The 26,682-nt window shown below is 33.3% G+C and overlaps 1 protein-coding gene across 3 annotated transcripts; it reads right to left on the reverse strand.

Moving 5' to 3' along the window:
* Nucleotides 1-20,901: 20,901 nt before the first annotated feature.
* LOC107891093 (NADH--cytochrome b5 reductase 1) lies at nucleotides 20,902-25,856 on the reverse strand. Of its 3 annotated transcripts, none has more exons than XM_041082252.1 (9): nucleotides 25,430-25,856; nucleotides 24,047-24,188; nucleotides 23,839-23,929; nucleotides 23,654-23,731; nucleotides 23,204-23,284; nucleotides 22,953-23,042; nucleotides 22,238-22,303; nucleotides 21,287-21,373; nucleotides 20,902-21,208 (listed from the first exon to the last, which is right to left on the reverse strand). In XM_041082252.1, the coding sequence occupies exons 1-9, from the start codon at nucleotides 25,542-25,544 to the stop codon at nucleotides 21,116-21,118; spliced, it is 843 nt and encodes a 280-aa protein (XP_040938186.1). In that variant the 5' UTR covers nucleotides 25,545-25,856; the 3' UTR covers nucleotides 20,902-21,115. The 3 variants fall into 3 exon arrangements, 2 of the variants coding, with proteins under 2 accessions (XP_040938186.1, XP_040938188.1); XR_005905231.1 differs by lacking the exon at nucleotides 20,902-21,208 and adding an exon at nucleotides 21,667-21,820 and having other exon boundaries at nucleotides 25,430-25,814; XM_041082254.1 differs by lacking the exons at nucleotides 20,902-21,208; nucleotides 21,287-21,373 and adding an exon at nucleotides 21,832-22,154 and having other exon boundaries at nucleotides 25,430-25,814.
* Nucleotides 25,857-26,682: the final 826 nt, after the last annotated feature.

The following is a 26,682-nucleotide window of genomic DNA, read 5'->3' on the forward strand; positions in this document are numbered from 1 at the left end:
GTCGGCCATGTTATGGGTTAAAGCCTATTATAAACATTTTGTGTTAGTGATTTATGTTAGAAATAATAAAATAAAAGGTTAGTAATAAAGTAATAAAAAGGGAGGGGTATGAAAACAAAGTTGTCTCATCCTTGCTCCCCTATTGCCGTGACATGAGGAAGGAAGAAGAAGAGGATTTTCTTGCTTCATGATGGGTTGGTTGATGTTTAGGAAGAGGTATGTTAATGCTCTTTCATTGAAAGTCTTTGTATATTTGGAGTGGTCATCAAGTATAGAAGCTAACTCATGGCAATGTTTTTGTAAATTTATGAAGATGACATTCGGTCATGGATGTTTGTATTTCTTTGATGTTGTTTTTGATGCTTAGGTGTATTGAGGGTTGATTATAGATGAGTTGAGCTTGGTAAAATTGAATATTTGTGGCTTAATTGCTTAAGAATTTGTTGAATGCTAAATTGTTGTATTTGTTTATTATGTTCGATTATGATTTATATCTTATATGTTTGATTGTTGATATATTTATAAGTGTTGGTTTGGTTTGATGTATATTATTTGTTTGCGGCAATGGATTGATAAATTTTTGGTGTATAATATGCGATTAATGTGTAAAGTTTTATGGTGATTATGCTTGTGATGTTGGGTTAATATTCGGCATTGAGTATGTTGGGGTAAGGTGATTAATCGGCTATGAATTAGCTAAATTAAATAAGCATGAAATCGAGTCATGGTATGTTTTATCGAATATGATACATATTGAAATCTATTGTTTTAGATATAGATTAAATGATATGTGATTGCCCAATGTGATAGTTAAGTGATAATATTGGTTAAGTACTTAAGCAATCTATTGTTATTATTAAGCTTAAAGCAAAGAGGATCAAAGTCGGATGGGGGAAAAGAGAAAGTAACAAATAGCCGTGGATATCTAGTCGTCGACCACTTCCGAGGTAAGTTTTAAGTGATTAAACGTTGAGTAAATTCATCATAATAGGACATAATGAGTTGATTTAATAAGATATGATGTGCCATGATATGTTTAAACTCAAATGGTAAGTTCATATGTGTTCGGACTTGGAAAGTTAAGAGCAAATTGTAATAATTTGCTTTAGACAGCAGCAGTAACGTGATTTTAGAAAATCACTATAAATTGTTGGTGTGGAATTATAGGCTGAATAAAATATGTAATCAAGGCTTAACTAGTCTAGTTTCTTATAAAAGAGACCTTGTGAGCAAACAAATTTCCTATAAAGAGATATTTAAGTTGTGTGAGACGGTGTCAGAATGACTCCGAAATCCCTGTTCTGTTTTTAGAAAATCATTATAAATTGTAAAAAAATGGTTATAAGATAAAATTTATATTCTTAGACTCCTTAATGAGTCTAGTTTCAAATGAAATCAAATACAACACATTTTGAATTCTGTAAAGTGAGAAATTTGATTCGTAGTGAAGAGTGGTCAGATTAGTCAAACAGTGAAACAGGGGAAACTTTAAGAAAAATCTGGTATTGATTGGCCAAACCTAAAATTCTGGAAATTTTATGGATGGAATATATACGAGTCTATATTCAGGAAAAATTAACGGCAAGTGATTTGGAGTTTTGTAGCTCCAGTTATAAATAATTTAGTGACCATTGCTCAGGAAAACAGCTCGTAGTGAATATGTGATTTTGTTGTAAACATGGATAAAACTTGTTTTAGTTGCTCATAAGCTATTGATTAAACCCATACTTGAATTCTAAATCGTGATATTGTAAGCTTATGAGTATTCGAACATGAAATGATAGTATGGCGTAAAATTGAATTATTCATTGGAAAGTGGGATGTAGATTCGCAAGACCAAGTCTGTACTGATAGTATATGTGTATTGAAGTATATTTGATAATTGAAGTGTATATATATGTGATAAGGCCGAATGGCCAATGTGATGAATGTGAAAGTGTATATATATGTGATAAGCCGAATGGCCAATGTGATGAATGTGAAAGGTATATATATGTGATAAGGCCTAATGGCCGATTGATGAATGTGAAAGTGTATATATTGATAAGGCCGAATGCCAATGTGATGAATGTGAAAGTGTATATATATGTGATAAGGCCGAATGGCCAATGTGATGAATGTGAAAGTGTATATATGTGATAAGGCCTAATAGCGATGTGATGAATGTGAAAGTGTATATATGTGATAAGGCCTAATGGCCGATGTGATGAATGTGAAAGTGTATATATGTGACAGGGCCGAGTGGCCAACGTGATGGATGTGAAAGTGTATAAATGTGATAAGTCCCGAAGGGCAATTGTCAGTACTATATCCGGGTTAAACCCACAGCTTATGCGAGAATATTATCCTGATTAATGTCCGTAGGCTTCGTGCGTGTATATATCTGAGCTTTAAGACCGACGGCTAAATGCTAGATTCAGTAAGACTTTGATATTGAGTATCTGCATTAAGTTACCATCAAATAAGTATTATGTATCAGATGTTTAGGTACGTATTACTTACTCATCGGTGGAGTGATTTCGAGGTGAATTATCAGTATCAAAGAGGTAGGTAAATGTGATTAATATTATAACTCCAAATGTGAGAATGTGCTTTGGAAATATTTGACCATCTAGGTCATTATTATTCGAAAGTATATATGTGGCAGCCAAGTGTTGCGTTTAATGATATTATAGATCGAGATGAAACTCTAGATTAACTTCATCGAACAGTTGAAATGAATGACCAATAATAGTGATTGAGAACACTTTGTCTTGCTTAAAACTTACTAAGCATTAAATGCTTACTCCGTTCTTTGAATCTCTGTTTTATAGATTTTGGTTCGTCAGCTATCGGACTCGGGATTATTGAAGTCGAAGTCGCCCACACTATCAAAGCCCTTTTGGTACACTTTTGGTTGAACTCTGAAAATGGCATGTATAGGACTACCCTTTTGTAGTGGGTCGTGGACCCTTTGGATTTGTATAATTTTGGATAGCCATGTGAAAATGGCTTATATATGTTTGAGCATAATGTTATAATCATTTAGTATGGATATGGTTATTGAGAGGTGTGATATGCTTAACAAGGATTGGCCATGGGAATGGTCAATCACTATCATAATTTGTGCTATTTATGCTAAAAGGGCTAGTTGAATCATGGAAACTATGAAATAGGTAAAGTCTACCTTAAAGGCAGATGCTGACAGCAGCAGTGATGTAGATTTGGAAAATCACTAAAAATAGTAGGAATAAAATTAAATAGTGAATAAATTATTAAAATGAACCTTGATGAATCCACTTTCATATGGAAGAAACGAAACGGTCATATGAGTCGTATGTTAAGAGATAATTAGGTTTTCGTGAGACAGGGCCAGAATGGTTTCTGGATTCCCTGTTCCGACTTTGGAAATTCATTATAATTAACCAGAGATAATTAGGAGTCATGCCATATATGTATAGATTCCTCTCTGAGTCTAGTTTCTATAGAAACAAACAGCATCAGTATTGAAGCCCTGTACAGGGAGATATCCTAATTGTAATGCATGAAGGTTAGTGTAGTCGCACCCTGTAACAGGGGAGACTTTAACTAATAAACTGTACTAATTGGCCAGACCAAAATTCTAGAAAAAATATGTAGATAGACATATGAGTCTAGTTTCAGGGAAAAATCACGAAACTGATTTTCGAGTTGTGAAACTCAAGATATGATTTTTAAGGTGACAGCGACACAGTTAGCCAGCTGTCTAGAAATTTTTAAAATGGACTGCGATAGTAAGCGAATTTAGTCTGTGAACCCTCGTGTCCGACTCCGGAAACGGTCTCGGGTACGGGGTGTTACAGCCCCTCCACTTGCAGCATCTATCATTTTCATTTCCATCAGGAGCAATCCTTCATAGAAATACTGCAAGAGTGATTATTCAATCAGTCCATGTTGTGGGTAACTTGCACACAACTTTTTGTATCGCTCCTAGTAATCGTAAAGTGATTCAATCTTCTTTTGACGGATTCCTACGATGTCCCTCCTTAGTTCGGCCACTCAAGCTGTAGGGAAGAACCTGTCAAGAAACAAACGAGACATGTCAGACCATGTGTTGACAGATCCCGGAGGTAAATAAAATAGCCACTCTCTAGTAGAGTCAGCTAGTGAGAAAGGAAAAACACGAAGTTTGATTTGGTCTTTGGTTACTCCCTGAGGCTTCATGCTTGTGCACACCATATGGAATTCCTTAAGGTGGATGTGCAGATTTTTTGTTCTGTAGTCCATGGAAGATGGGTAGTAAATGAATCAAACCCGATTTTAACTCAAACGACATTCCTCCTGCTAGATAGGTTATACATAAATGTTGTTGTTCATCCGGTGCCGCTGCGAGTTGGCGTATTGTCTGTTTGGTCATCTCGTTTGGTTTGTCGATGAGAAAATTTCCTCGGTGTATGATATGGTTTCAAATTCAGGATTTGGCCGTTTACCACATTGTATGGCTTCTTTCCGCAGTTGTCAGGCCAATTTCTCAATTTTTGGTTCAAACTCTAGAGTTCTCGGTTCTGATCTAGTCATAAGGTAAACAAAAAAAATAGAAATAATGTCTCCAATCCCCAACAACGGCGCCAAAATTTGATGGGCGTCAAAATCACAAAAATAATTCCTACAAAAATAACTCTAAATAGTAGTAAAGAGTAGTAATAGGGTTGAGTCCACAGGGATTGAATGTTATAATCTACTTTTGCGTTTAACTTGTGAACAGAATGTTTGTAATGTTGAAAGTCATGGAAAAAGTAGTGCCCACGACTCGAAATGAACCTGCAAAAAATAAACAAATAAATCAAGGGGTTTTGAAAATGTTTAGAAATTAAATAATTGAATTAGTGTAAATAAAAAATTTAATTAATATTGAAAATAATTTAAATTGAGAATAATTCAGATTTTTGCAAACAGAGATAATAAGCCTTAACCCTAGACTCGGTAGATTACGGATTAAGAAGTGATCCTCAAAAATTAATTTTCTCCTCCAAACGATAAGTTGGTTATTGCAGTTAAGAACGTCCTAACCACCAATTCTTTCTCTCGTAGCTGGTCCCGGTACGACCTGCAAACCAACCATACCAATTATCTAACTGAGATACACATGTTCCGATTCAAGATTCTGGCAGCCTTGTGCTCTGAAGAACCCAACTCGAATTAACAGCCTCAACCACTTGGGTTGTTTAAACCCGATCACTTCCTCCTTGATTTGTTCTCAGAGATCTGAATACAACACGACCAACTCATTTCTCTAACTGTCAGCAAACACGACTCCAACCCAACGTGCACTTTTTAACTTGAAATCGAGTTAACTTTAAAGGATCAGTTATTAATCCCGATACTAGGAAAATGTAAATACCGATCGAAAGGATTTTTAGCACAAATACGTATCTCACGATTCCCGATTGGAAAGAACACTGGCCTAAAGCTAAGATGGTATTTATTGAAACATGGATTTAATCATGCTTTTTAGGTTATGAAATGTGGTTTGATGATAATGGCGGAAATTGGGGAATGAAAGAACTTGGAAGACAATTGGAAGAATTTTGAAAGAACAAAGAAATTGAAATGAAAGTAACAGAATTCTCACGCCAAATTGAAAGGAAAAGGAAAATAATTCTATTCAATTCCAAATTGAAGTCAGAATGTAAGATTAGATGTGTCTTTCCTAAGAACATTAAGAAATTGAAATGAAGTAACAGAATTCTCACGCCAAATTGAAAGGAAAAGGAAAATAATTCTATTCAATTCCAAATTGAAGTCAGAATATAAGATTAGATGTGTCTTTCCTAAGAACATTAAGGCTTTATTTATATACATAGAATTTACTAATTTTAGCCTCAACTAATTTAACATAAAATAAATAAATAATAAAATAAGATTTTTTTTCTATTTTTGGCTTTTACAAAGTCAAAAATTCTGATGAGTCCTTGGCTTTCTCCACATTTTTTATTTGACTGCATTTCATTAATTACGTTTCAATTTGGTCCTTTTCTACTTGTATTTGTCTCTTAGTGTCTCAATTGCGTCCCGACAAGATTAAAACATAAAAGCACTAATTAGCAGGGATTAATTCTCAAATAAACCGAATTAAACATAAATTGTCATACAAATTAACATGTTGTCACTATAGCCCAATTACTCAATGAGTTTAAGAAGTAAGGCTATATATAAACCCCCTTAATAGTCTATACTTAACCAATGTAGGATATTCCACTTGCCAACATCCTTTGCATATTACCAACAATCCCCTACTAATGGAAAGTGATTTGATTTTTTATAAACACGAGAAAGAGTAGAAGTTTTTCCAATTAAATGTGAGAAGAGCAACAGCAAAATTAGTTGCTTAAATGCTAGTATCTTATGGATTTGAACTAGTACATAATGAAATCAGTGATTCTTCTCTGTAACAAGTGAACGAATCTTTAACTTGTTAAGATAAGATTTAACTCATGACACACAACTAATCTTAGATCTAATTGGTGTTCGACGATAAATCAATAAGTTTCAGCCAATTCACTTCAGGATGCTAGTAAGTGCTCTAGAAAAATTGCCCAAATGTTTTTCATAAGAGGTGGCTAGTCCTTCACATTTACGTAAGTGATTTCATCAAGTTTATCTCAGTATAGACCACCCGAATCATGACAATGAAATCATTAAGAGCATTTATTTAGCTCATACTCTCAAATTTAGGTTAGATGAATTCATCAAGTTTGTCTTAATAGGACCACCCAAACTTTGGGCTATGAACTCATTAAGAGTAATAAACTCAACCTTTCAAGTCAGTGATTTCATCAAGTCCATCTCAATAGGACCACCCAAACACTGGGCTATGAATCCAATAAGAGTAAGAACTCAACCTTATGCATGTACATCGTTCATCATAGGGATAGGTAAAATTTACACTATGAGTCTTTTCATGGTTTTGTTTGACCACATTGAACTTAGAGAACTAAGTTGGGTATCCACCATGAATTCCTCGACCATTGGGCTTAAGATTCAACCCCCTCGACGAATCAATAACCATTTTCCTACTTAACCCTTTAGTTAGTGCATCAGTTAGGTGTAACAACCCATTTTCCAGTGGTGTTAGAAACGGTGATTTCAAGACCATAATTCCTACGTGTCAACCCGTAAATATTAAATAATTAATATTTACGAGGTCATTAGTGTTGTATTAAACTTTGGTTAAGAAATTTTAATGTTTAGATAATTAGTTAATTAAAAAGGATTAAATCGTAAAAGTTATAAAGTTGCATGTTATAGATTTCTCTTAACTAAATAACTTAGATAATTAAATTCGGGGTTTATGTTGAATTAGACCATAATAATGAATTATGGCCGTTAGTGGATGTATGAATTGAAAATATTATAATTTATTGTATGTTTATTAATTAAACATAAGTTAAAGTAATAAATAAAACAACAAGTTATCCATCATCTTTTTTCTTTTATTTTATTAGTCGAACACTATTGTAGGAAGGGGGAAGTATTGGTTTTTTTCTATTTTTCCTTTCATGTAAGTATTTCTTGACTTGCTTTCTCATGAATTTTGTGTTTTTTTTGTGATTGCTATCTTAATACCTAGCTAAATTAAGGGTTAAATTGTGAAACCATCAAACGTTTAGAAATTTACTATTGATGATTTTGAATTTTTTTATGTAAATTGGTTTTGTTGGAAGCTTGGTTGTTAGATACGATTAAATTGTAAAGTGATTTTTAGAGATTTTGAATTTAGAGACTAAATAGGTAAAATGTTGAAGTTTGATTGGTTTTCTTGAGAATTTTCAAAATTTAAGGACTGTACTAAAATAGAAATAAATTCGGTTAGCATGGAAATTTGCAAAAATTTGATAAATTTGGAATTTCGGGTTTAGGGATTAAATTGAGAGAAATGTGAAGGTTTAGCAAAAATGTGTAAATAATAAAAACTTAAGGGTCATATGCATACAATTGAGTTGGGATGTGTATTTGAATGTGATAAGATTGAATTTAATTGATCAAGGTTTGATTCATACGGAGGATAAACATGGAAAAGCTAAATTAATGGGTTAGTCACCGACCTTGTTTTTGCAACTGTGTTCGTCTAGGTAAGTTCATACTGTTTAATTTAGTATAATTTGCAATATTTTAATGGCATGTGATTTATGATGTATTTAATAATTATATATTTAATGAAATGATTATAAAGGTGATTCAAAATGAGAAATGTAATTGAATTGTAAGATATTATACGGTTTTGTATATCGAGCCGGATGAACATATGATAGGATACAATTGGCATGCCAATAGGTTATATTGCATGTTGTACGGGTTAGAATTGAGATGAGATGATGATTTCTGATTTACTCCTGTTCACTAAATATATCAAAGTCCAGCATTTGTTGCGGACTATTGTGTTATATTTATAGTGTTTCTGGTATGTTACTGGGGGCGAATGTAAAACCTTCAAGCTTGACACTTGTGCTGAGGTGTGTTACTGAAGGGATGTTAGCCTACAGGCTAAGCACTTGGTTCCAAGGTGTGCTCATGGTTGGTTTAGCTCGTTTGAGCGTACTAGTGTGTTTTAGATGGTTAATCGCGTATCCGTATCTGCTTATACCATTCATCGGGTTAAATTTTTTATAGTTAAATGAACTAATGATAATATGTAACTAATATTCTATTACGATTTCTTGTGAAAGACTTGTACATGTGTTCATGATTTCTAAAATTATATCATGACTTCATAATGGTTGATACTGTATAAATGAAATGATTAAATGACTTGTATTTACTAAACTCACCTGTTGAATGGTTGTGATTGAAAGGGTTAATGATAGCCATTAATTTTGTTAATTATAAAACTATGATTGTTCAGTAAGTTATAACGTTTTAACCTATGAACTTACTAAGCTATATTGAAGCTTACTCTTGTTGTTTTCCTGTTTCCTAGTGGATCTTGTTTTGTGGAACTGGGCGATTGAATCAAATAGAAGATCACACTATCCAGCTTTATTTTGGTAGTTTTGAAACTGTTATACTTGGTTTTGTGGCATGTAATAGGAGTGTTTGAAATATGTAATAGGAGTACCTAGTATATATGTTTTAAGTACTTATTATGAGTGGTATGTTCTATACTTGTGTGATGAATATATGTTTTAGTCAAAAATATCCTAATTCATGTTTTGGTATGAAAAAATTCAAGTATAGTGTGGAATTTGTCATGTAATAGGTGAAATTTGTATATGTTTTGATTGTATGTTATGTAGTCTTGGTTAGATAGATAAAATGATATTTATGTTCTGTAATAGCTTATATCTGATAATGCTTTATAACTTGGTGTATTTATGGTCTTGTTATGCTAATTGATCACTTGATATAAACTTTAAAGAGTTGTTTGAATTATTTTACAAATGAATGTGGTAGAATGAAAAGAGTAATCGTAAGTTTTGACATGAATTAATGTATGGTTTTTTTAGCTTAAATGCAAACCATTTGGTATATGCTTGTAACATGAAAGTATAGGCTTGGTTTTAGTTTATTTTGGTATATAAGTTGTGGTGCCTTTGAATGGCATATTGGTTAGAATTTATAGGTTGATTGAATTGGTATGTTTTGAATGTGTTTGAAATGTGTTTTGGTTATATGAATGTTAATAGAATCAATGTGTCTTGGTGTGCAAGTTTTGATTTTGAAATGGCTTATTTTAGGGGTAATTTTTGCTGGACACGGGCTGTCACATGGCCATGTGCCATACACGACCACACCATACGGTCGTGTGACTTTATTGTTTTAGGTGCAGGATTTACATGGCCTGCGACACAATTGTGTGTCTCAAAACAGTTTGTTGCACGACATGCAACATGACGATATGGCCCTATTTCGAATATTCACACCGGTTGAAACACGGTCGTGTGTCTATACTTCGAATGTTCATACGGCCTGGGCTATGTCACATGGCCCACACGATCATGTGACCCCTATTTTCAAAATTTTCATGTTTTTCCAAAATTTTCTGTTTTGTTTCAAGTTGATCCTGGATTGCTCCCAAACTATTTTTAGGGCCTCATAAACACGATTTAAGGCCCGTAAGTATATTTTTGTTATAAATGTAATATATGTTTGAATGTTAGTATTTAATTTAAATAATAGTTTTTTATTTGAAGCTAAATGTTCTAAATTGTACTATAATACTCCATAACCCGAATTCAGTAACGGAGACATGTTAAAGTTGTTACACTATGTTTTTTCAGGCTTCACATACTCCAACACAAGTACTCCATTATTTATTAAATGTCTCACAGATTCATATCTTATTCAAATATGCCTCTTCTTTCCATTATAAGATTAGCTCTTAGCAACGCAAATTGTGTCTTGTGAGTCATTTAATAGAGATACGGTAGGTACTAATTTTCCTCATGAATAAACCTTTGCAAGTAGATTCTTAAGTCGCTCAACCTCTTTCCCGGCTAAGTCAAGAGCTAAAGCTTTGACTCCATCGTGGAGCAAGCAATACAGGTCTATTTAGCATACTTCTATGAAATGGTTGCTCCACCCAAAGTAAAGACATACCCGTTTGTAGAGCTTACCTGATCATTATCAATTACCTAGTTTGTATAACAATAGCCTTCAAGGATTGTTGGGTATCCGACAAATTCCAACTACAAAGTTATTGTACCTTTAAGGTATTTAAGTAAACGTTTTGGAGCATTCTAATGCTCATTGCTAGGATTATGGGTATATCTACTTAGTCTACTAATTCCATAAGCAATATCCAGACGAGTTTAGTTCATCAAGAACATAAGACTTCCAATAATCTTAGCATCTCTAATTGAGAAACACTATTTCCTCTATTCTTTAACAGTTGTATGCTAGAATCATAATGAGTTCTCACAGGGATTACATCAAAGCTACTAATTTTTTTAACACTTTCTCTATTTAGTGAAATTGATTTAATGCAAATCCTTTTTTCTGATTTTGTAACCTTAACTCCTAAGATTATATCTACCTCTCCATAATCAATCATTTCAAATCTGATAGATAAGAAATTCTTGGTTTTATTAATGACTTATATATTGGAATTGAAAATTAACATGTCATCTATATACAGACTTATGATGACACAATCAGAACCAAACATATTAGAACACACACATGCATTTGCATCATTAACAATAAAACTGAAACTAAGATTAGTTTTATGGAGTTTCTCATACAATTGTTTTGGAGCTTCTTTGATATCATACAAAGATTTTTTGAGTTTGCAAACTTTATCTTCCATACCAGGCGCCAAAAATCCTGGAGGTTGCTCTATGTAGATCTCCTCATCCAAATCACCATTCGAGAAAGTTGTCTTCACATCCATTTGATGTACTAGCAATTTGTGAATGGAAGCTAAAGTAAAAAAATGAATGGATAAGATCTTAGTCACAAGAGAGTATGTATCAAAATAATTTGCTCCAAATTTCTAAGTAAAACCTTTAACAACTAGTCTTGCCTTATACTTTTGTATTGACTTATCTGGTCTAAGTTTCTTTCTAAATGCCCATTTATTACTAATAGGTCTAAAACCTCTAGGTGAGTCTAGTAATTCCCAAGTGTGATTAGAAATAATAGATTCAAGCTCGTTATTAATAACATCTCTCCAAAAAATAACATCTATTAAATTTATGGCTTCATCATAGGTTTTTGGATCCTCATCTATAAAAAGTGCATAAGTAATAGAATCACTTATTAAGTCTAAATCATTAGTCTCAATTACAAAGGAAGTAAAGAAATCAAGTCTGAAACTAGTGGTAGTCCTTTGTCTTTTACTTCTCCTAGGTTCCACTTCATCATTAAGAATATCTCTATTATGTGTACTAGAAGTAGAAACATGTTCATCTAATTGTATCTCGAGATTTATGTCAAATTTCTTTAAAGGAAAAATATTTTTAAAAAACATCATCTCTAGATTCACATATAAAAGAATTATGCCAAGACATAAATCTATATGAAACACTGTTTAGAGCATAACGAACAAAAATAACATCAATAGTTTTAGGTCTGATAGTGTTCTGTTTAAAAGCAAGTAAGCCTCCTTTTGCTAAGCACCCTTACACTTTCAAGTATTGAAGATTAAAGGCATAACCTTTCCACAATTCGTATGGGACACAATCTAATTTTTTATGAGGTACTCTATTAAGAATGTGGTTTGTAGAAAGTACGACGTTCCCCCACATGTGGTCATGTAAACTAGAATTAAGTAGTAAATCATTCATCATCTTTTTAGAGTTATGTTTTTCCTTTCAGCTATGCCATTTTGTTATGGAAAATAGGGAGTGAAAAAATCATGTATAATTTCATCTTTCTCACAAACCTCTTTAAGAAAGTTAGTGTCATACTCGCAACCTTTAATGAATCTAAGATGTTTATTCTCTTATCAAGTTGGTTTTCTACTCTCTTTTTATAAAGGAAAAAAGTTTGTTCAATTTCATCTTTTGTTCTTAGAAGATATACCTTTGTATCCTTAGAATAGTCATCTACAAAGGTAATATAATAGTGTTTTCCATTCTTACTTTATGTGTTTCTAAAGTTTGTTAGATCAATATGAATTAACTTTAAAAGTTCGATCTTCCTATCAGAAATAGTCTTTAAGGAAGGTCTAGCATGTTTGAATTCAACACAAATTTCACATTTATTAAAGCTACTATCATCTAGATTAGGAAGTAGATTCATTTTTATGAGTTTTTTCAGAAAATGAATATTCATATGTCTTAATCAAGCATGCCACATGTCAAATGATTCAACAATATAAGTAGAAGTGGTGGCTTTATTATTATTAAACATAGTCTCAATCACAAATAAACCTTCACTCAAATAACCTTTCCTCATATAATCTCCATTTCGAAAAAGTACAAGTTTTTCGAATTCAAAGACTAGTTTAACACCTACCTTATTCAGTAATCCACCATTAATCAAATTTCTATGCAAGGTGGGTACATAAATGACATTATTCAATGACAACGTTTTCTAGAAGTAAGTTTGAGTAAAATATTTCCTTTATTGAGTACTTCCAAAGTGCTAGAATTACCATGTAGACTTGTTCACCTTCAGCGCACTTTCAAATTCGGTGAACATTTCTCTGTTAGTACAGAAATGTTTGGAGGCATTTGTTTCTACAATCCACTCAACATTGTTCTTAACTAAGTTCACTTCGGAAACCACAAAGACTATAACCTCATCTGGATTTTCAACTATATGCGCTTGTAGTTTGTTTTGATTCTCGTGGTCAGAACGTTGGTAGCATTGGTATGTTTTGTATCCATCTTGTCCACACACGTAGCATTTCACATGGTCATTTTTTTATTCTTCCCTAGTTTCTTGAAGTTGACAGCTTTCTTGTTCTAGAGTTTTATTATTTTCTTTGAACTCCTAGTGTATTTAAACTTGTTAAATTTAGGACCAGAACCAGATTCGACAATGTTAGCCTTTAAAGGAAATTGAGTTGAGGTTACTGAAGCCTTATCTTTAAGACGATTGACTTCTTTAATCTTCATATGGCTAATCAATTATTCTAAAGGACTGTCATGTTTCTTATGCTTTAGGAGATTACAGTAGTCAGACCAAGATTTTAGCAGTTTTTCAATTAAGACGTTTCCTTGAAGAATTTCACACATGTCCATCCCTTTCACTAAGATGTCGAAGACTAGCTTCTCGTAGATATGAACTTAATCCATAATCGGCTTATCCTCGATTATTTGGAACTTAACTCTCCAATAACATATTTCTTGACCCCAGCATCATCGGCTTTGTATTTCTTCTCCAATGTATCCCAAATAAACTTAGCTGACTTATTTTTGACAAACAGGTCGAAGAGGTTGTTAGCCATATGGCTCAACATGTGACCTTTTACCATTTTGTTGTCCTTTCCAAACTTGGCTTTTGTAACTGTGAATATAAGTATTCAGGAAATGTGGCAGAACATTCAGATTTCTCTGTGGCAGGTGGATTGAAAAGGACATAATCAACTTTAAGTTGTTTGAAGAAGATGATAATCTTTTAAGACCAGTGGCGGTAGCTAGTCCCGTCAAGAGGTTTGAGTTTGGAGAGATCAGAGAAGTATTTGTTGATCGACGTAGACATATTTAAACAGTAATAATTAGTTTCTAAATTGTTGGAAATATACTACTGCAAAACAAACTTGTTAGCATTGACTGGAAAAACTAAACCAAGAATTAAGAAATCAAAATTTACTATGCCATGGAAGAACCACTGCTTTAGAAACAAATTCGCCCTAATCGATGTAATTGTGTAATGTACATCGTCCTCTAAGGTTAACACAATCCTTCAGTATTCGTTCGCACGAATAAGAAAGGTGGAACACTATTGGTATTGCTCTTCTCAGGGAAATTACACTAGGATCAATTCCTATGAAAGCTTGGAAGGTCATAGTCAGTTCCGCTTAAAACCCAAACTCCTAGACATAATTTTTTCTACTGTAATTTAGAGAAAAATAGCAAAATTTTAAAAAGGAATGGAAAAATAGGCAAGGCGGAGGAAAGAGTTTTCTAATTGTTGTGTTTTGCTTTCTGTGAAAAAATGAGAAAAATAGCTCTCTATTTATACTAGTAACAGAAAGATAAAATAGTAAATATACAGGGTAAAATAGTAAAAAATCGTAGGGTTCCGCGCAACAATAGAAAATATATTTTGTTCGAGATTTTCATAACAGTAAAAAACCAAAGAAAGTAAAAATGTTTTTATTTTCTTGAAAATAATATAAAATTTTTTATCCAACAAGAAATATTCAACACGGACACGAACCGAGCGGGCAGCGACGACGTGCTTGTGTTAGGCCTATAGCCCAATTATTTAATAAGATTAAGAAATAAGGCTATATATAAACTCTCTTAATAACCTATACTACTATGTGAGATATACCCATTTATCAACAATCCTTTACATTACCAACATAGATCATCAAAATTCTAAATAATAATTTGTATATCAAAATTTATAATTTCTATATGCATAATAAAATTTTTAATATATAATAACTTTCTATTTGCATAGTTGTTATACAGTATCCAATAGCCACCATTTAAATTATACTTCTATTAAATACTATTTAATTATTTATTAACTTAAAATTTTGTAATTAATGCATTGTTTTTATGAAATTAAAAAAAAACCAATAATTATATATATTGGTAGAAGGAAACATAGGCCAAGCCTAGATACAAGAAAATAAGCTAACTACTAATTGACTCCTCAAGAATACTCGAACGAGTATCCTCTTCTAATAAGATCTTGATTTCATATGGCGGCTCCTCAAGAACAACAAATGCTCAATATCGCTCCTAGTCATCTTGGTTAAACGATCCATCACTTTATTATTTGTTCTTCGGATACTTTTGAATTTTACTCTCCAATCTTTGAGACACAAGTCGTGAATCAGTTGGATTTCAACAACACTACTCACCGATAAGCAAAGCATTATCACTCTCCAATTCCACTTGCCTAAACCCTTTGTTCCAAGCTAGTCTTAAGCTTTCAAAAACAACTTTGGCTTCAATTTGGAAAAATATCTGTGAAACTTACTGACACCTTGAAACCAAACAACCAATCACTTCTTAGCCCTCGAGTCACTCCACCAATTGTTGCTCTTGAACCGCATCTTGATAAGAAACCATCAATATTAATTTTGGTCCATCTAATAGCTGATTTTAGCCAACAATTTAATGACATAGTAGTGCATGCCCATCGTCCAATTGCACCTCCAATTTGCAAGGATTTAGTCCAAGCGATAGCAGAAGAAATAATATCTCTGGTATTCCTGTTCCCCCTGTTAAAAATGGCATCATTCTTGCTTTTCCAAATAAAGCAATAAGTAATCCCAAAAAACCTCCCATTGACCACAATTAAAAGCATAATTACCCTTGTTCTTTAAGTTCCACATGATCCACTTTTTCAAGGGAAAAAGCTAAAAAAACATCTCCAAAATTTCATAAGGAGAACTACTTTTCAAATTGATTGAGTAGAAGAACAGTCCCTAACAGCATGTAAAGCAGACTCCAATATAGCATTGCAATGTTCATAACATGGAAAATGACTCATACCTTTTTTATTATGTTCCTCGTTTGTCAATAGACGACCCCTAATAAGCAACCACAAAAACATTCTGACTTATTGTGTAACAGTTCGATTTTGGGCCTAGTCGAAACAGTGGTTTCAGAACCACTAATCTGATACTAGAGAAATTATTTTTAATAGTATTTTATGTGTTATAGCACATTTACATGGATGCATGAAAATTTTGATGAATTAATTTTAGCGATTGTCTTTTTAATTGCAAAAAAAGATTAAATCACATAAAGGGCAAAAGTTTTGTTTTTCTAGCAAATGTTGTTAAATAACTAGAGAAGCATAATTAGGGGTCTTTAAAGGTAAAGTAGACCCATTTCAATAGGGGTGGCCAGCCATAGGGACAAAGAAGAATAGAAAATTTAAAATTAGGTGAAGTTGGTAGCTTATTTTGACTAGAAATAAGATAAAATAAAACAAGAGGGCTTCATCTTTTTACCAACATCTTCCCCACCGAAAATATCAGAAAGAAAGGGGTTTTTGAAGGTTGAAACTTTCAACCATTAAGTCCTCTCATAAGTAAGTGATTTTGATGACTTTTCTTGATAATTTTTGTACTTTTGGGACCCTTGTAGCTTTATTTAACTAATGGAGGGACTATTTTGCAATATGGTTGAGAGTTTAGGGTTTTTCCATGAAAGAATTTATGTTATGAGCTGAAACTTTATGGAAGAAAATGAGTTATAGTTGTGAAATAAATAACTCTTATGAAGTGGTGTTCATGAAAAACACCTAAAATGGACCTTTTTGTAAAGGTTATAAAATAGGTAGTAATTGTAGGAAATAATCAAAATTGGGAGATTCCATAAGTGAAATAAAGGTTCGGTTAGGTTTGGTTAAATAGGAAATTTGATAAAAATCGATTTACGAGCCTAGGGGTAAAATCATAATTTTGTGAAAGTTTATGGGCAAAATGGTTATTTTGCCAAAAATCTAAATTATGAAATGCATTGATTAATATGATGATTAAATCAGTAAATTTTTATCATTTTAGAGCAAGAAATACGAAATCCGGGCCTAGACCGGGGGAATGCCAAGCTAGTAGACTAAATCCAACTAGTCGCCCACTTTTTGTTTACCAAGGTAAGTTGCATGTAAATATTACAACTCTATTGTTATCATGCATTAAATTATTGATATTGCATGAAATTCTCGACTTTGTTTCAAATATGCATGACGAAATTTGTTGTGGTGAGACTTCCTGTTGAACCATAGGAATTGATCGGATATCCATGCCGTGATATTAGGGTTATGTGGGCCAATGTAAGACCATGTTTGGAATATGGCATCGGCATTAATATGAGAGCTAGTGTAAGACCATATCTGGGACCTGGCATCGGGCTCGATATGTGAGCCAGTATAAGACCATGTTTGGAACATGGCATCAGCATTAATATGAGAGCTAGTGTAAGACCATGTCTAGGACATGGCATCGGCCTCGATATGTGAGCTAGTGTAAGACTATGTTTGGAACATGGCATCGGCGTTAATATGAGAGCTAGTGTAAGACTATGTTTAGGACATGGCATCGGACTCCACATCTGGGCTAGTTTAAGACCATGTTTGGAACATGGCATCGACACTGATATATGAGAGCCAGTGTAAGACCATGTCTAGGACATGGCATCGGCATCTTACCCTTTGTATGAGGCTTATCGGGTATCCATTTACTATTCCAACCGGTTCAACGAATAATTTAAAGATTATATCATGATTGAGAAAAGTTATGATTAAGTTGCAAGTGGTACAGATACCTACATGAAACTTATGAGAATGAGCTCGAGTTATGTCTATAAATAGTAAGGATGAAATAAGTAAGTTATGTCTATAGTCATTCAAGAAACTTTTGCAAGTGTATGCTGTTACTTGGTAAAGCAATGTTAACTATTAACTTGTAACTTATTAAGCTTTATGCTTACTCCATCTCTTTTCCATTTTCTTATAGTGTCGCTAAGCTAGCATCAAGAATCAAGGGATGTCGGAGGCATCGATCACATTATCACCCGAAGCTTTTGGTATAGCTAGTTTAATTGTTTTGAGTGTGGCATGTATAGGGACTTGTTCTTTTTGTTTATTGTCATGTTAGTTTAGCCACAAGTGTTGGCTCATTTGGATGTGGTATTCATTTTGTATAGGCCATTAATGTTAGCTAATATTGATTACTATTAAATGCATTTGATGAAAATTCTCGTGGATGTAGATGTTTGGTCGTGGCTGTTTTGGTTATGTGTGTTTATGCTTGGATTAGAGATGTTTGATGTTGTGTAGGTTGGTGCAAGTAAGGGTGGAAAAAAGGCTTGGTAGATAGCCTTGTTTTTGTCCACACGGATAGATACACGGGTGTGTGTCTAGGCTGTGTGTGACACGCGGTCTGCCCCATGGGCATGTAGCCAGGCCGTGTGTCCCCTGCACCTAAATTTGGTAAATCAGAATGCCCGGTAGTAACCATACGAGCGGAGACACAGCCGTGGGTCCCAACCATGTGGAGGACACGGGCGTGTACCATGGCCGTGTGCCCTTAAAGGGTTGTTGACGTCAGAAACAAAATGTCAAGGTTTTTGAACACGGGCGTGTCATGGCCGTCTGAGGGACATGGGTCATAGCCGTGTAAAAACCCCTGTGGGTTCGAATCGAGAAATAAATTCGCACGGGCTAGGGACATGTGCGTGTCCCGATAGGTTCAGGCCGTGTGAGCTAAACGGGCATTCAACATGGCCATGGCGTGTCGCCCTTCCACACGGGCGTATGCCCTTGTCTACTTTGAAATTTTACGAAGTTTTCTAAAGTGATTTGTTTATTCCCGAACTATTTCCAAAGCGCGTTTTGGGCCTCGTAGGTCTATATTAGGGTCGTTAAGAGGAAGTTTGAAAGTTTTAAAATCGAGCGAAATTTTATGACCCGAAAATGTTTGTATGTATGCGTTTAAGTCCGGTAACACCTTATATCCTATTCTGGCGTCGAACTCGGATAAAGGGTGTTATACATTGAGGTGCTACAGATTTCCATATTATCTTGTCGTTTTTAAAAGATCCTGAATCAGATTTGACAAAAAGATGCTTGTAAGTCTATGCGGTATAGAACTTCCTTGCTGATGTACATTTCCAAGAAATAGAATCCGATCTAGCAACATTAGAAGGTGCTTTTTGGGCAATAATATGTGTTACAACTTCACGGGGTAGAATAGAAGATAACCACTACATGTTCTAGATTCCATCCGAAAGTGCCACATCGCGTACTAGGATGGATTCATCTGGTACTCTGGATCCAAGGTAGAGGATCAATTTCTTGCACCCAGATTAGAAGATGCTTTATGGACAATAATATATATTTTTAAATTCAAATGCTAAATACAGACTAATGATACTGATTAACAATTTAAATATAGATGAAAACTTAACAAAAATCGAATGGCTTTTTACTGAATAGAACATTTGCACATCTTCCTATTGCGAAAGAGAAAAATGAAAGATAATAAAATTAAAAATTGTATAATTAAAAATTACATATTTAAAATATAAGTGTATGTATGGTTTAAAGTTAGTCATAACATATCGATCTGAATGAAAAAAATGTATAAAAATATTAAAATCAAAATAATGCTTTGATGGATGTAATAAAATTAAGGGTTTATACATGTGAGTTATGAGTTTAAATATTATTATTTGAGTTTTTTTTTATTTTATAAAAATATAAAAATAAAAATATTTTCGTAATAATATAATTTATTTTGTATATAAAAAATATCATTTTTAATCGAATAAATGTTTGATTAACTCAAATTAAAGGTTTAAAGTTAAAGTTAGTAAAAATAAGATGATCAGATTCTATGCTTTTTGGCAAAAATTAAATTTAAAAATAAAAAATTGACATATATTGGCTTGCCTTAAAATGCAGTACTAAATAAATAAGTTTAACTTTTGCTATTACAAATCATTGTTTAAAAACTAAAAAACAATCCAAATTGAAGGAAAAAAAAACCTTAAATGAAAAATTGGCAGTTAATTTTTTTGAAAAGTGATTTCTAAAATTTGATTTCGTTACTATTTTTAGCATGTTTGAAAAAATTTTAAAATCGAATCAATCATATTATTAATTTGTCGATCTAATCCATTCGATTAAAAATTTATAAATAATAATAAAATGTAAAAAAAAAATCGGATCAATTATCCGATCAACTGCCAATTCAACCGATTCTTGATTTAATCAGTTCAAAACCACTTTTCGGACCAATCCCCCAATCGATTCCCAATCTGCCCGACTAGTCCGGTTCAAACAACACTGATTTTTTTTCTTTCTTTCACGTTAGTCTATTCCATTTCTGGGTTTTGAAATCCCATTACTTGCTTCATCAAATAACCCCTGATAAAGCAATTATCAACGTGTTTGCCTTATAAGAAGATAAGTTAGTACTGCTGTCATTGAAAGAGCAATGAGTTATTCATTTTGAAATTGTTGAAGTTCTAACAAATTTGGTATAATTCCAGATTTATGAGACAAAAGAAAAGAAAACAATTTAAAAACATGCTTAAATAAGTAAGAAATTCCTTTGGATTCTACAAGACACTTTTTACTGCCAAATGCAAGGACAAGAAATCATTGTTTGACAATCTAAAAAAAATCCAAATGAAAAAGGAAAACCCCAAGAAAATGAAACTTTTAATGGAAAAAAAAGAAAAAGAATCCAAATAAAGTTTTTGCGACATAAGGCTGCATTGTTAGCTTCTTGGAAAGGAAGTTATATTTATGAAGTTGCAAAATGGGGATTACTGAGTTGTTAGTAATAATAAATGAAAATGAAAAATATAAAGGGTCTACTTGCTTCAATAAGTCTATATTATTCAACTACATGGCCATGGAAAACCCTTGTAACAACAGTTAAAAACATCTGAATCTTGGTTCCAATGCTTAAAAAGTTCCAATTACAACAAGAGTTGATAGCAAATGGTTTTGTTCTCACCAATGAAGAAGATTAATAGGTCTGAGTAAAGCTTGACCTCGTCTAGCGAGATTAGAACTGGAACTGCATCTCAGGTGAATAGCCAAGAGCATCAAGATGGCCAGCCATGGCTTTGTTCATTGGTGGAGGGCCACACCTTAGAATCTACAGGTTGCAATATCAAATTAAAATCTAAACATTTGGTTTCCATGTCGCAATGCCGGGAAAAAGAATGTAAAGTACCTTGATATCAGGAGCCGGTGCTGGGCAGTGGGTCTGAATCATTTCCTTTGACACAAAGCCGACACCTCCATTCCAGACTTCAGGAGGCTGAGAAAATAATATCATAATAATGTTGTTAATAAAATGGCTATTAGAGTTAACGTTCAGTATGTAAAAAGAAACTAACCACAGCCGATCAACTTCAAGATTGCATACACATTGAAAGAGATGCAAGAATAGAAAACCTTTATTTATGGAATGCACATGAAAGTTACATCACATATCAGAACAGCTCAGTGAATCGTGTAAGAATAACATTAATTAGTCTAACGATGTCATGATTTTCAAGACAAAGTGACACTTATATTAAGATAGTTCAAACCACATACCATTTGCATTACCTGATCAGAGAAAATGGTATCTGTTCAGCTAAATGGAGTGAGAAAGTTGTATCATAGATAGAAATTTCAAAAGCCGTATGCTTTTCAAATAATTTCTCTAACAGGCTCCACTATGTCATGCTCTTCCTTTTTTTTTTTTTTTAAGTATCCGTACCTGAAACATGATTGGGCATCCAAATACATGGAAAAACTTGAAAAACTTAAGAGCATAGCCAAGTCAGACAACATACTCATATCCAAATCTCATCACAAGCCCATGTAACAGTCACTATGCCTGTCCTTTCTAAATATGAAGATTTTTTATATTTTACAAAATAATTATTGTGCGTTCTAGTCAAAGCAGAAAAGTTCTCTGGCATTTATTATCCTTCATTCCGAGAAAAGCTTATCAGTATTATCGGTCATATTTCTACTTGCATTGGTGCTATGCATGACAAAGGGGAGAAGAATATTTCGGGACTTCATATTCCGATAAAACTTCTCTGCTCCTACGAGATTTACAGAAATCTGAGCCAGATAAAGGATGAATGAAAACATGTTAGGAGATAGCCACATGAGAAAGGCAACAAACCTGGTTCAAAACGTAGTAGACTTTGAAGCGACCAGGGTAGTTGGCAACAAGGCTATCCAACTCTTCCTGCAAATAAACCACTTGAATTTCACTTCTTGATCCATTTCCTAATTCTTGTGAACTAGTCACTAAGCACCCATGCCCGTATTTCATCCTCAGTGTGTACATTCACAGCAGCCATAATAATCATTGCACATTGAATGTACAACATTCAAAAATAAATAAATCTATTCAAGGAAACTTGGAATGTGGTCTATAATAATGATAACATGGAATGGAAATTATAAAATCCACCATGATGTTTTTTATTATAAAATAAACTAAAAGTTCGAGTCATTCCAAGTCCTACGAGGTGACCCTTAAGGCCCTGCCCGGTGTAAGACATAAGCACCAACAGGCATGTGATCTGTTGGTAGAGTGTTGGACTCTTAGTTCCAGAGACCAGGAGTCAAACCTTGGCAACATCAAAAATTAAAAAAAAAAAAGGACATAAGCAAGGGTTTGGGCCAATCATATGCTCGGACCCTGCTGCACCATAAAAAGGGGTCAGGCCTAGTACACAATTCCATTCAGGGCCCAATATAGCTCAGCATTGCTCGTAGAGATAGGCTATTCTGTTCTCCATAATGGAAGACAGAAGAAGCCTGTCCAGGGTTTGTTACTCTGGACCAATTGAGTCGTTGAAAGATAAAAAACTAAGTAGAAAGTAAAATACCTTCAAAAGAATGTCCTCATATGTAACATTGGCATAAATAAGGTGTACGTTTGTCATGTCTTTTGGGTTCTCCAATATGGCTCTGGCTACCTAATCACAAACCAAAACCAGAAAACAAATATTGGAGACATGTTATACAAATATTTAAAATTTTGCAACAGGCTAAAAATAAAAACATGTGGCAAGGCAACATGTCTCTAATAGGACCAAATACATTAAAAGAAGAACTAGTTGACAAATGATTGACATACTTGGAACATTGGAGTAATGCCAGAGCCTCCAGCAATCATCCCAAATGCTCTAACTTGACCAGGTTGATACCTGAACCGCCCCTGGAAGAAACAATTCATGGAACAACACTAAGAAAATTATAACCAAAGGCAAATTCTCAAGTTGAACAAAATTCAGACAAGGCAAAAAAAGCCCTAGGCAGCAAGCCTTCAATAATACAAGGAAAGCGTTTAAACAAACATGATGTGTTTGTATTCTATAGGAAATGCATTGCAATGTTTGGCAAGGTTGCAATTTATGTAGATAATCTAATATTTCAGGTTGCAATAAAAGCAAGATAAGTAGCTCGCCTAAACAAAATGTTGTTGCTAACATCAAAAACAATGTTAACAAAGAAACAGGCAGGAAATGGGAAGGAGTACACTATAGACGAGAGCACTCTATGCATTCATATTTAAGAAACTGTATACCTTGGGACCCTTCACAGCAAGATAATCACCAACACGCAACTCTCTGAAATGGTGTGACATCCTTCCTTGAGGATACATCTACTTACAAGAAGATTTCCATCATACAGTTAGAAGATGGGAACACTAGGATATATAAATATCACACTAAAGTTCACTCCAACCAGCAAGAAATTTCAGGAAAGTACCTTAATAACTAATTCAAAATGACCAACATCAGAATCCAATGTAGTAGGCGTATATGGTTTAATAACCTCCTCACCTTGGCTATCCTTGCCCCTGTTAAAATGAGAAGTATCTAACTTGTATAGTAGTCCAGTTTGCAAGCATTTGGGAAGAATCTAAAACCATTAATCTAAGAAGAAATACAAAAAGGATGAATACAATCAACTGAACCTGCAACTTATATGCTGTCCGATGGGAAGACCCAAAACTGAAGTAGGAGTAGGAAGTTCAAATGTGAACTTCGCCACATTATGACTCAGCTGCTGGCGCTTGACAAGCTTAAACTCTCTGAAATTTTCCGGATCAAGGCAACCTAAAAGCACATATGACAGCATGAGCAACTTCGTAATCAAACAACACATTAACGAAACTTATGGAAAGGAAAAATTTACACCGAAGTAGATTAAGTCTCAATAAGTCAACTTTTATAGCGGAAAAAAGTGGGTGATTGCTTTGCATTGTCAAAGAAAATCCATTTACAACAGAGAATAATACAAGGAACTGAGGATAACCACAGTTCAGCAAGTGCTAACAAGCCAAATTCAAGTAGATATGTCACCTAGACTGCTTGAACCTGCAACTTTGCCTAACTAGAGGTCATAAGTTAAAACGAACACAACAGATTTGTCTCTTGAAATGTAAGAATATACAACTTTGATCAGAAATTCAGAACAATTCACATCAAAATATTGCCCTATATTGATGCCAGTAGTTTTTAACAATTTTCTATTGCTCCAAGCTTACACTGTTCTTTATAAGCATTAAGCACCACATAATACCAGCCTTAGCCAATGATAAAGCTAACCCGCCAAGTTATAAGATTCAGTACGCAGGAATGCAATTTTTTACTAAGAAAAGGAAATAAATTAGTTTGCAATACTTGCTTCTGACAACTGTATTTGAATATTTCAAATCCTAAGATTACCTTATTAAGTGTTGGATACATAAATGTATCTGGCATTGGTATGGTTGCAATTTTCTAAGTTTTTCCATATATTTGGAGGACCCTTGGAGTCAAACATGGGTAAATCAAGAAAAATGAAGAGTCCGAGCAACATAGCTTCATGGACCAATACCTTACGGATAAAGTATCAGCCCGTGAAGAGTTAGACACAAACACAGCCATTCCGTCCAGAAAACAAGCTGTTAATATTTTATGTGACAGTCATTCACCGTCAAGCATTTCATTCAAACTACATAAGAAACAGAACTCAATCCTAAACCATATATTCAATCAGTATGCCAAACATTCAGAACCACAACAAATCAAGACCACCGGAAAACAGTCTATTATTCACTACATTCTTAACAACAAGCCATTAATCCATTTCAATACCTTACATGCCCTAAAAACCCATTGACCAAAATACAAATAAACAGGCCAAAACATACACAAAAACCCCGGGATTTAAGTACACGGTATACCTATTAGTTAACATTCAAGGACCAATCAATCAACGGGGAAAGAAAAGAAGAAACAATATTTGAACAAAATAAAAGAAATTTAACTGCTAAAAAAAACAGCATAAAGACAATTGAGTGTAAAGTCAAAACCTTTGGGTTTCCTGGAGGAAAAGAGATAAGCAGCAGCAACAAGAATGGCTAAAACAGCTACTCCTAAACCAACAAGAATCTGAACATCCATGGATTGCAGGAACTCCAAATCCATGATCTTAAGAACAAAACCCAACCCTTCGTAGCAATTTATAAAGAATAGGTTTAATTCCTAGTTTAAGTTTTGCTTGCAGAGAGGGGCTTTGGTTGGGTTTGGTTTAGAGGGAGAGAAGAAAAGATAGAGATGGGGAAAATGTTAGGTGTAGGCACAGTTCATAACTCTATGCAATGAGACCAAAGTGAAGGATCTGGTGTACCTACCACCAAAGCATGACTCTCTCCCAACTTATCATTCTCTATAGAATACAAGATATTATAAGGTAATTTATTATTTTTCCTTTAATTTATTATTATCCACAGTTCATCTGTATTTAAAAATCAAAATATTATATATATATTTAATAATGCAATATATCATTATTGCTGCAGCTAATATTTACTAATTTTTTTATTTGAAAGAAAATGACATTTAATATTAATCACTGTATTTTTCTAATGTCGCAATGGCAACTATGTGAGTCGAACCAAAGCCTGTTTTAAAATTTTTGTAACTAAATTAATTTATCTGCATTTGAATTGGTTTTATTTACTCATTTTTTCATACTTAATACCTTTTTGGGTCTCATATTATAGTTAAATTATTATTTTAGTAATTGTATTATTTTTATCAATTTAACTCTTATGTTTTTATTCTATATAGCTCGTTACACCAACCCCATTTTCTATTAAAAAATTAAATCAATCAATGGCAGGTTGTTATGTGTTAAAAATTCTAAAAAATAATTAAAATTTTAAAAAAATTAAAAATTCAAAAGAAATTTAAAATTATAAAAACTAAAAAAATAAAAATATGTTTTTGAATATTATAAAAATACTTTTTTAAAATTTTAAGGACACGAAAATTTTAAAAAAATTAAAAAATTCATAAAATTTTAAAAATGCATTTGTTTGGAATTTGGTTTTTAGAAAATTTTAGAATTTTATGAAAATTTTAAAGAAATTTATGGTTTGTTTTTCTGGAAAATTTAGGGGTTTTTTTTTTTTGCTTTTTTATGAAATCTTTTATACGTTTAAGGAATTTTGAGTTTTCTAGGTAAAAAAATACCATAAAATTCTTTAAAATGTTCATAAATTTCTAAATTTTTTTTTTAAAACCCTAAAATTCCAAACAAACAAATTTTAGAAAATTTGAT

This window comes from Gossypium hirsutum, chromosome A11 (genome assembly GCF_007990345.1).
Source record: "Gossypium hirsutum isolate 1008001.06 chromosome A11, Gossypium_hirsutum_v2.1, whole genome shotgun sequence".
Taxonomy (NCBI): domain Eukaryota; kingdom Viridiplantae; phylum Streptophyta; class Magnoliopsida; order Malvales; family Malvaceae; genus Gossypium; species Gossypium hirsutum.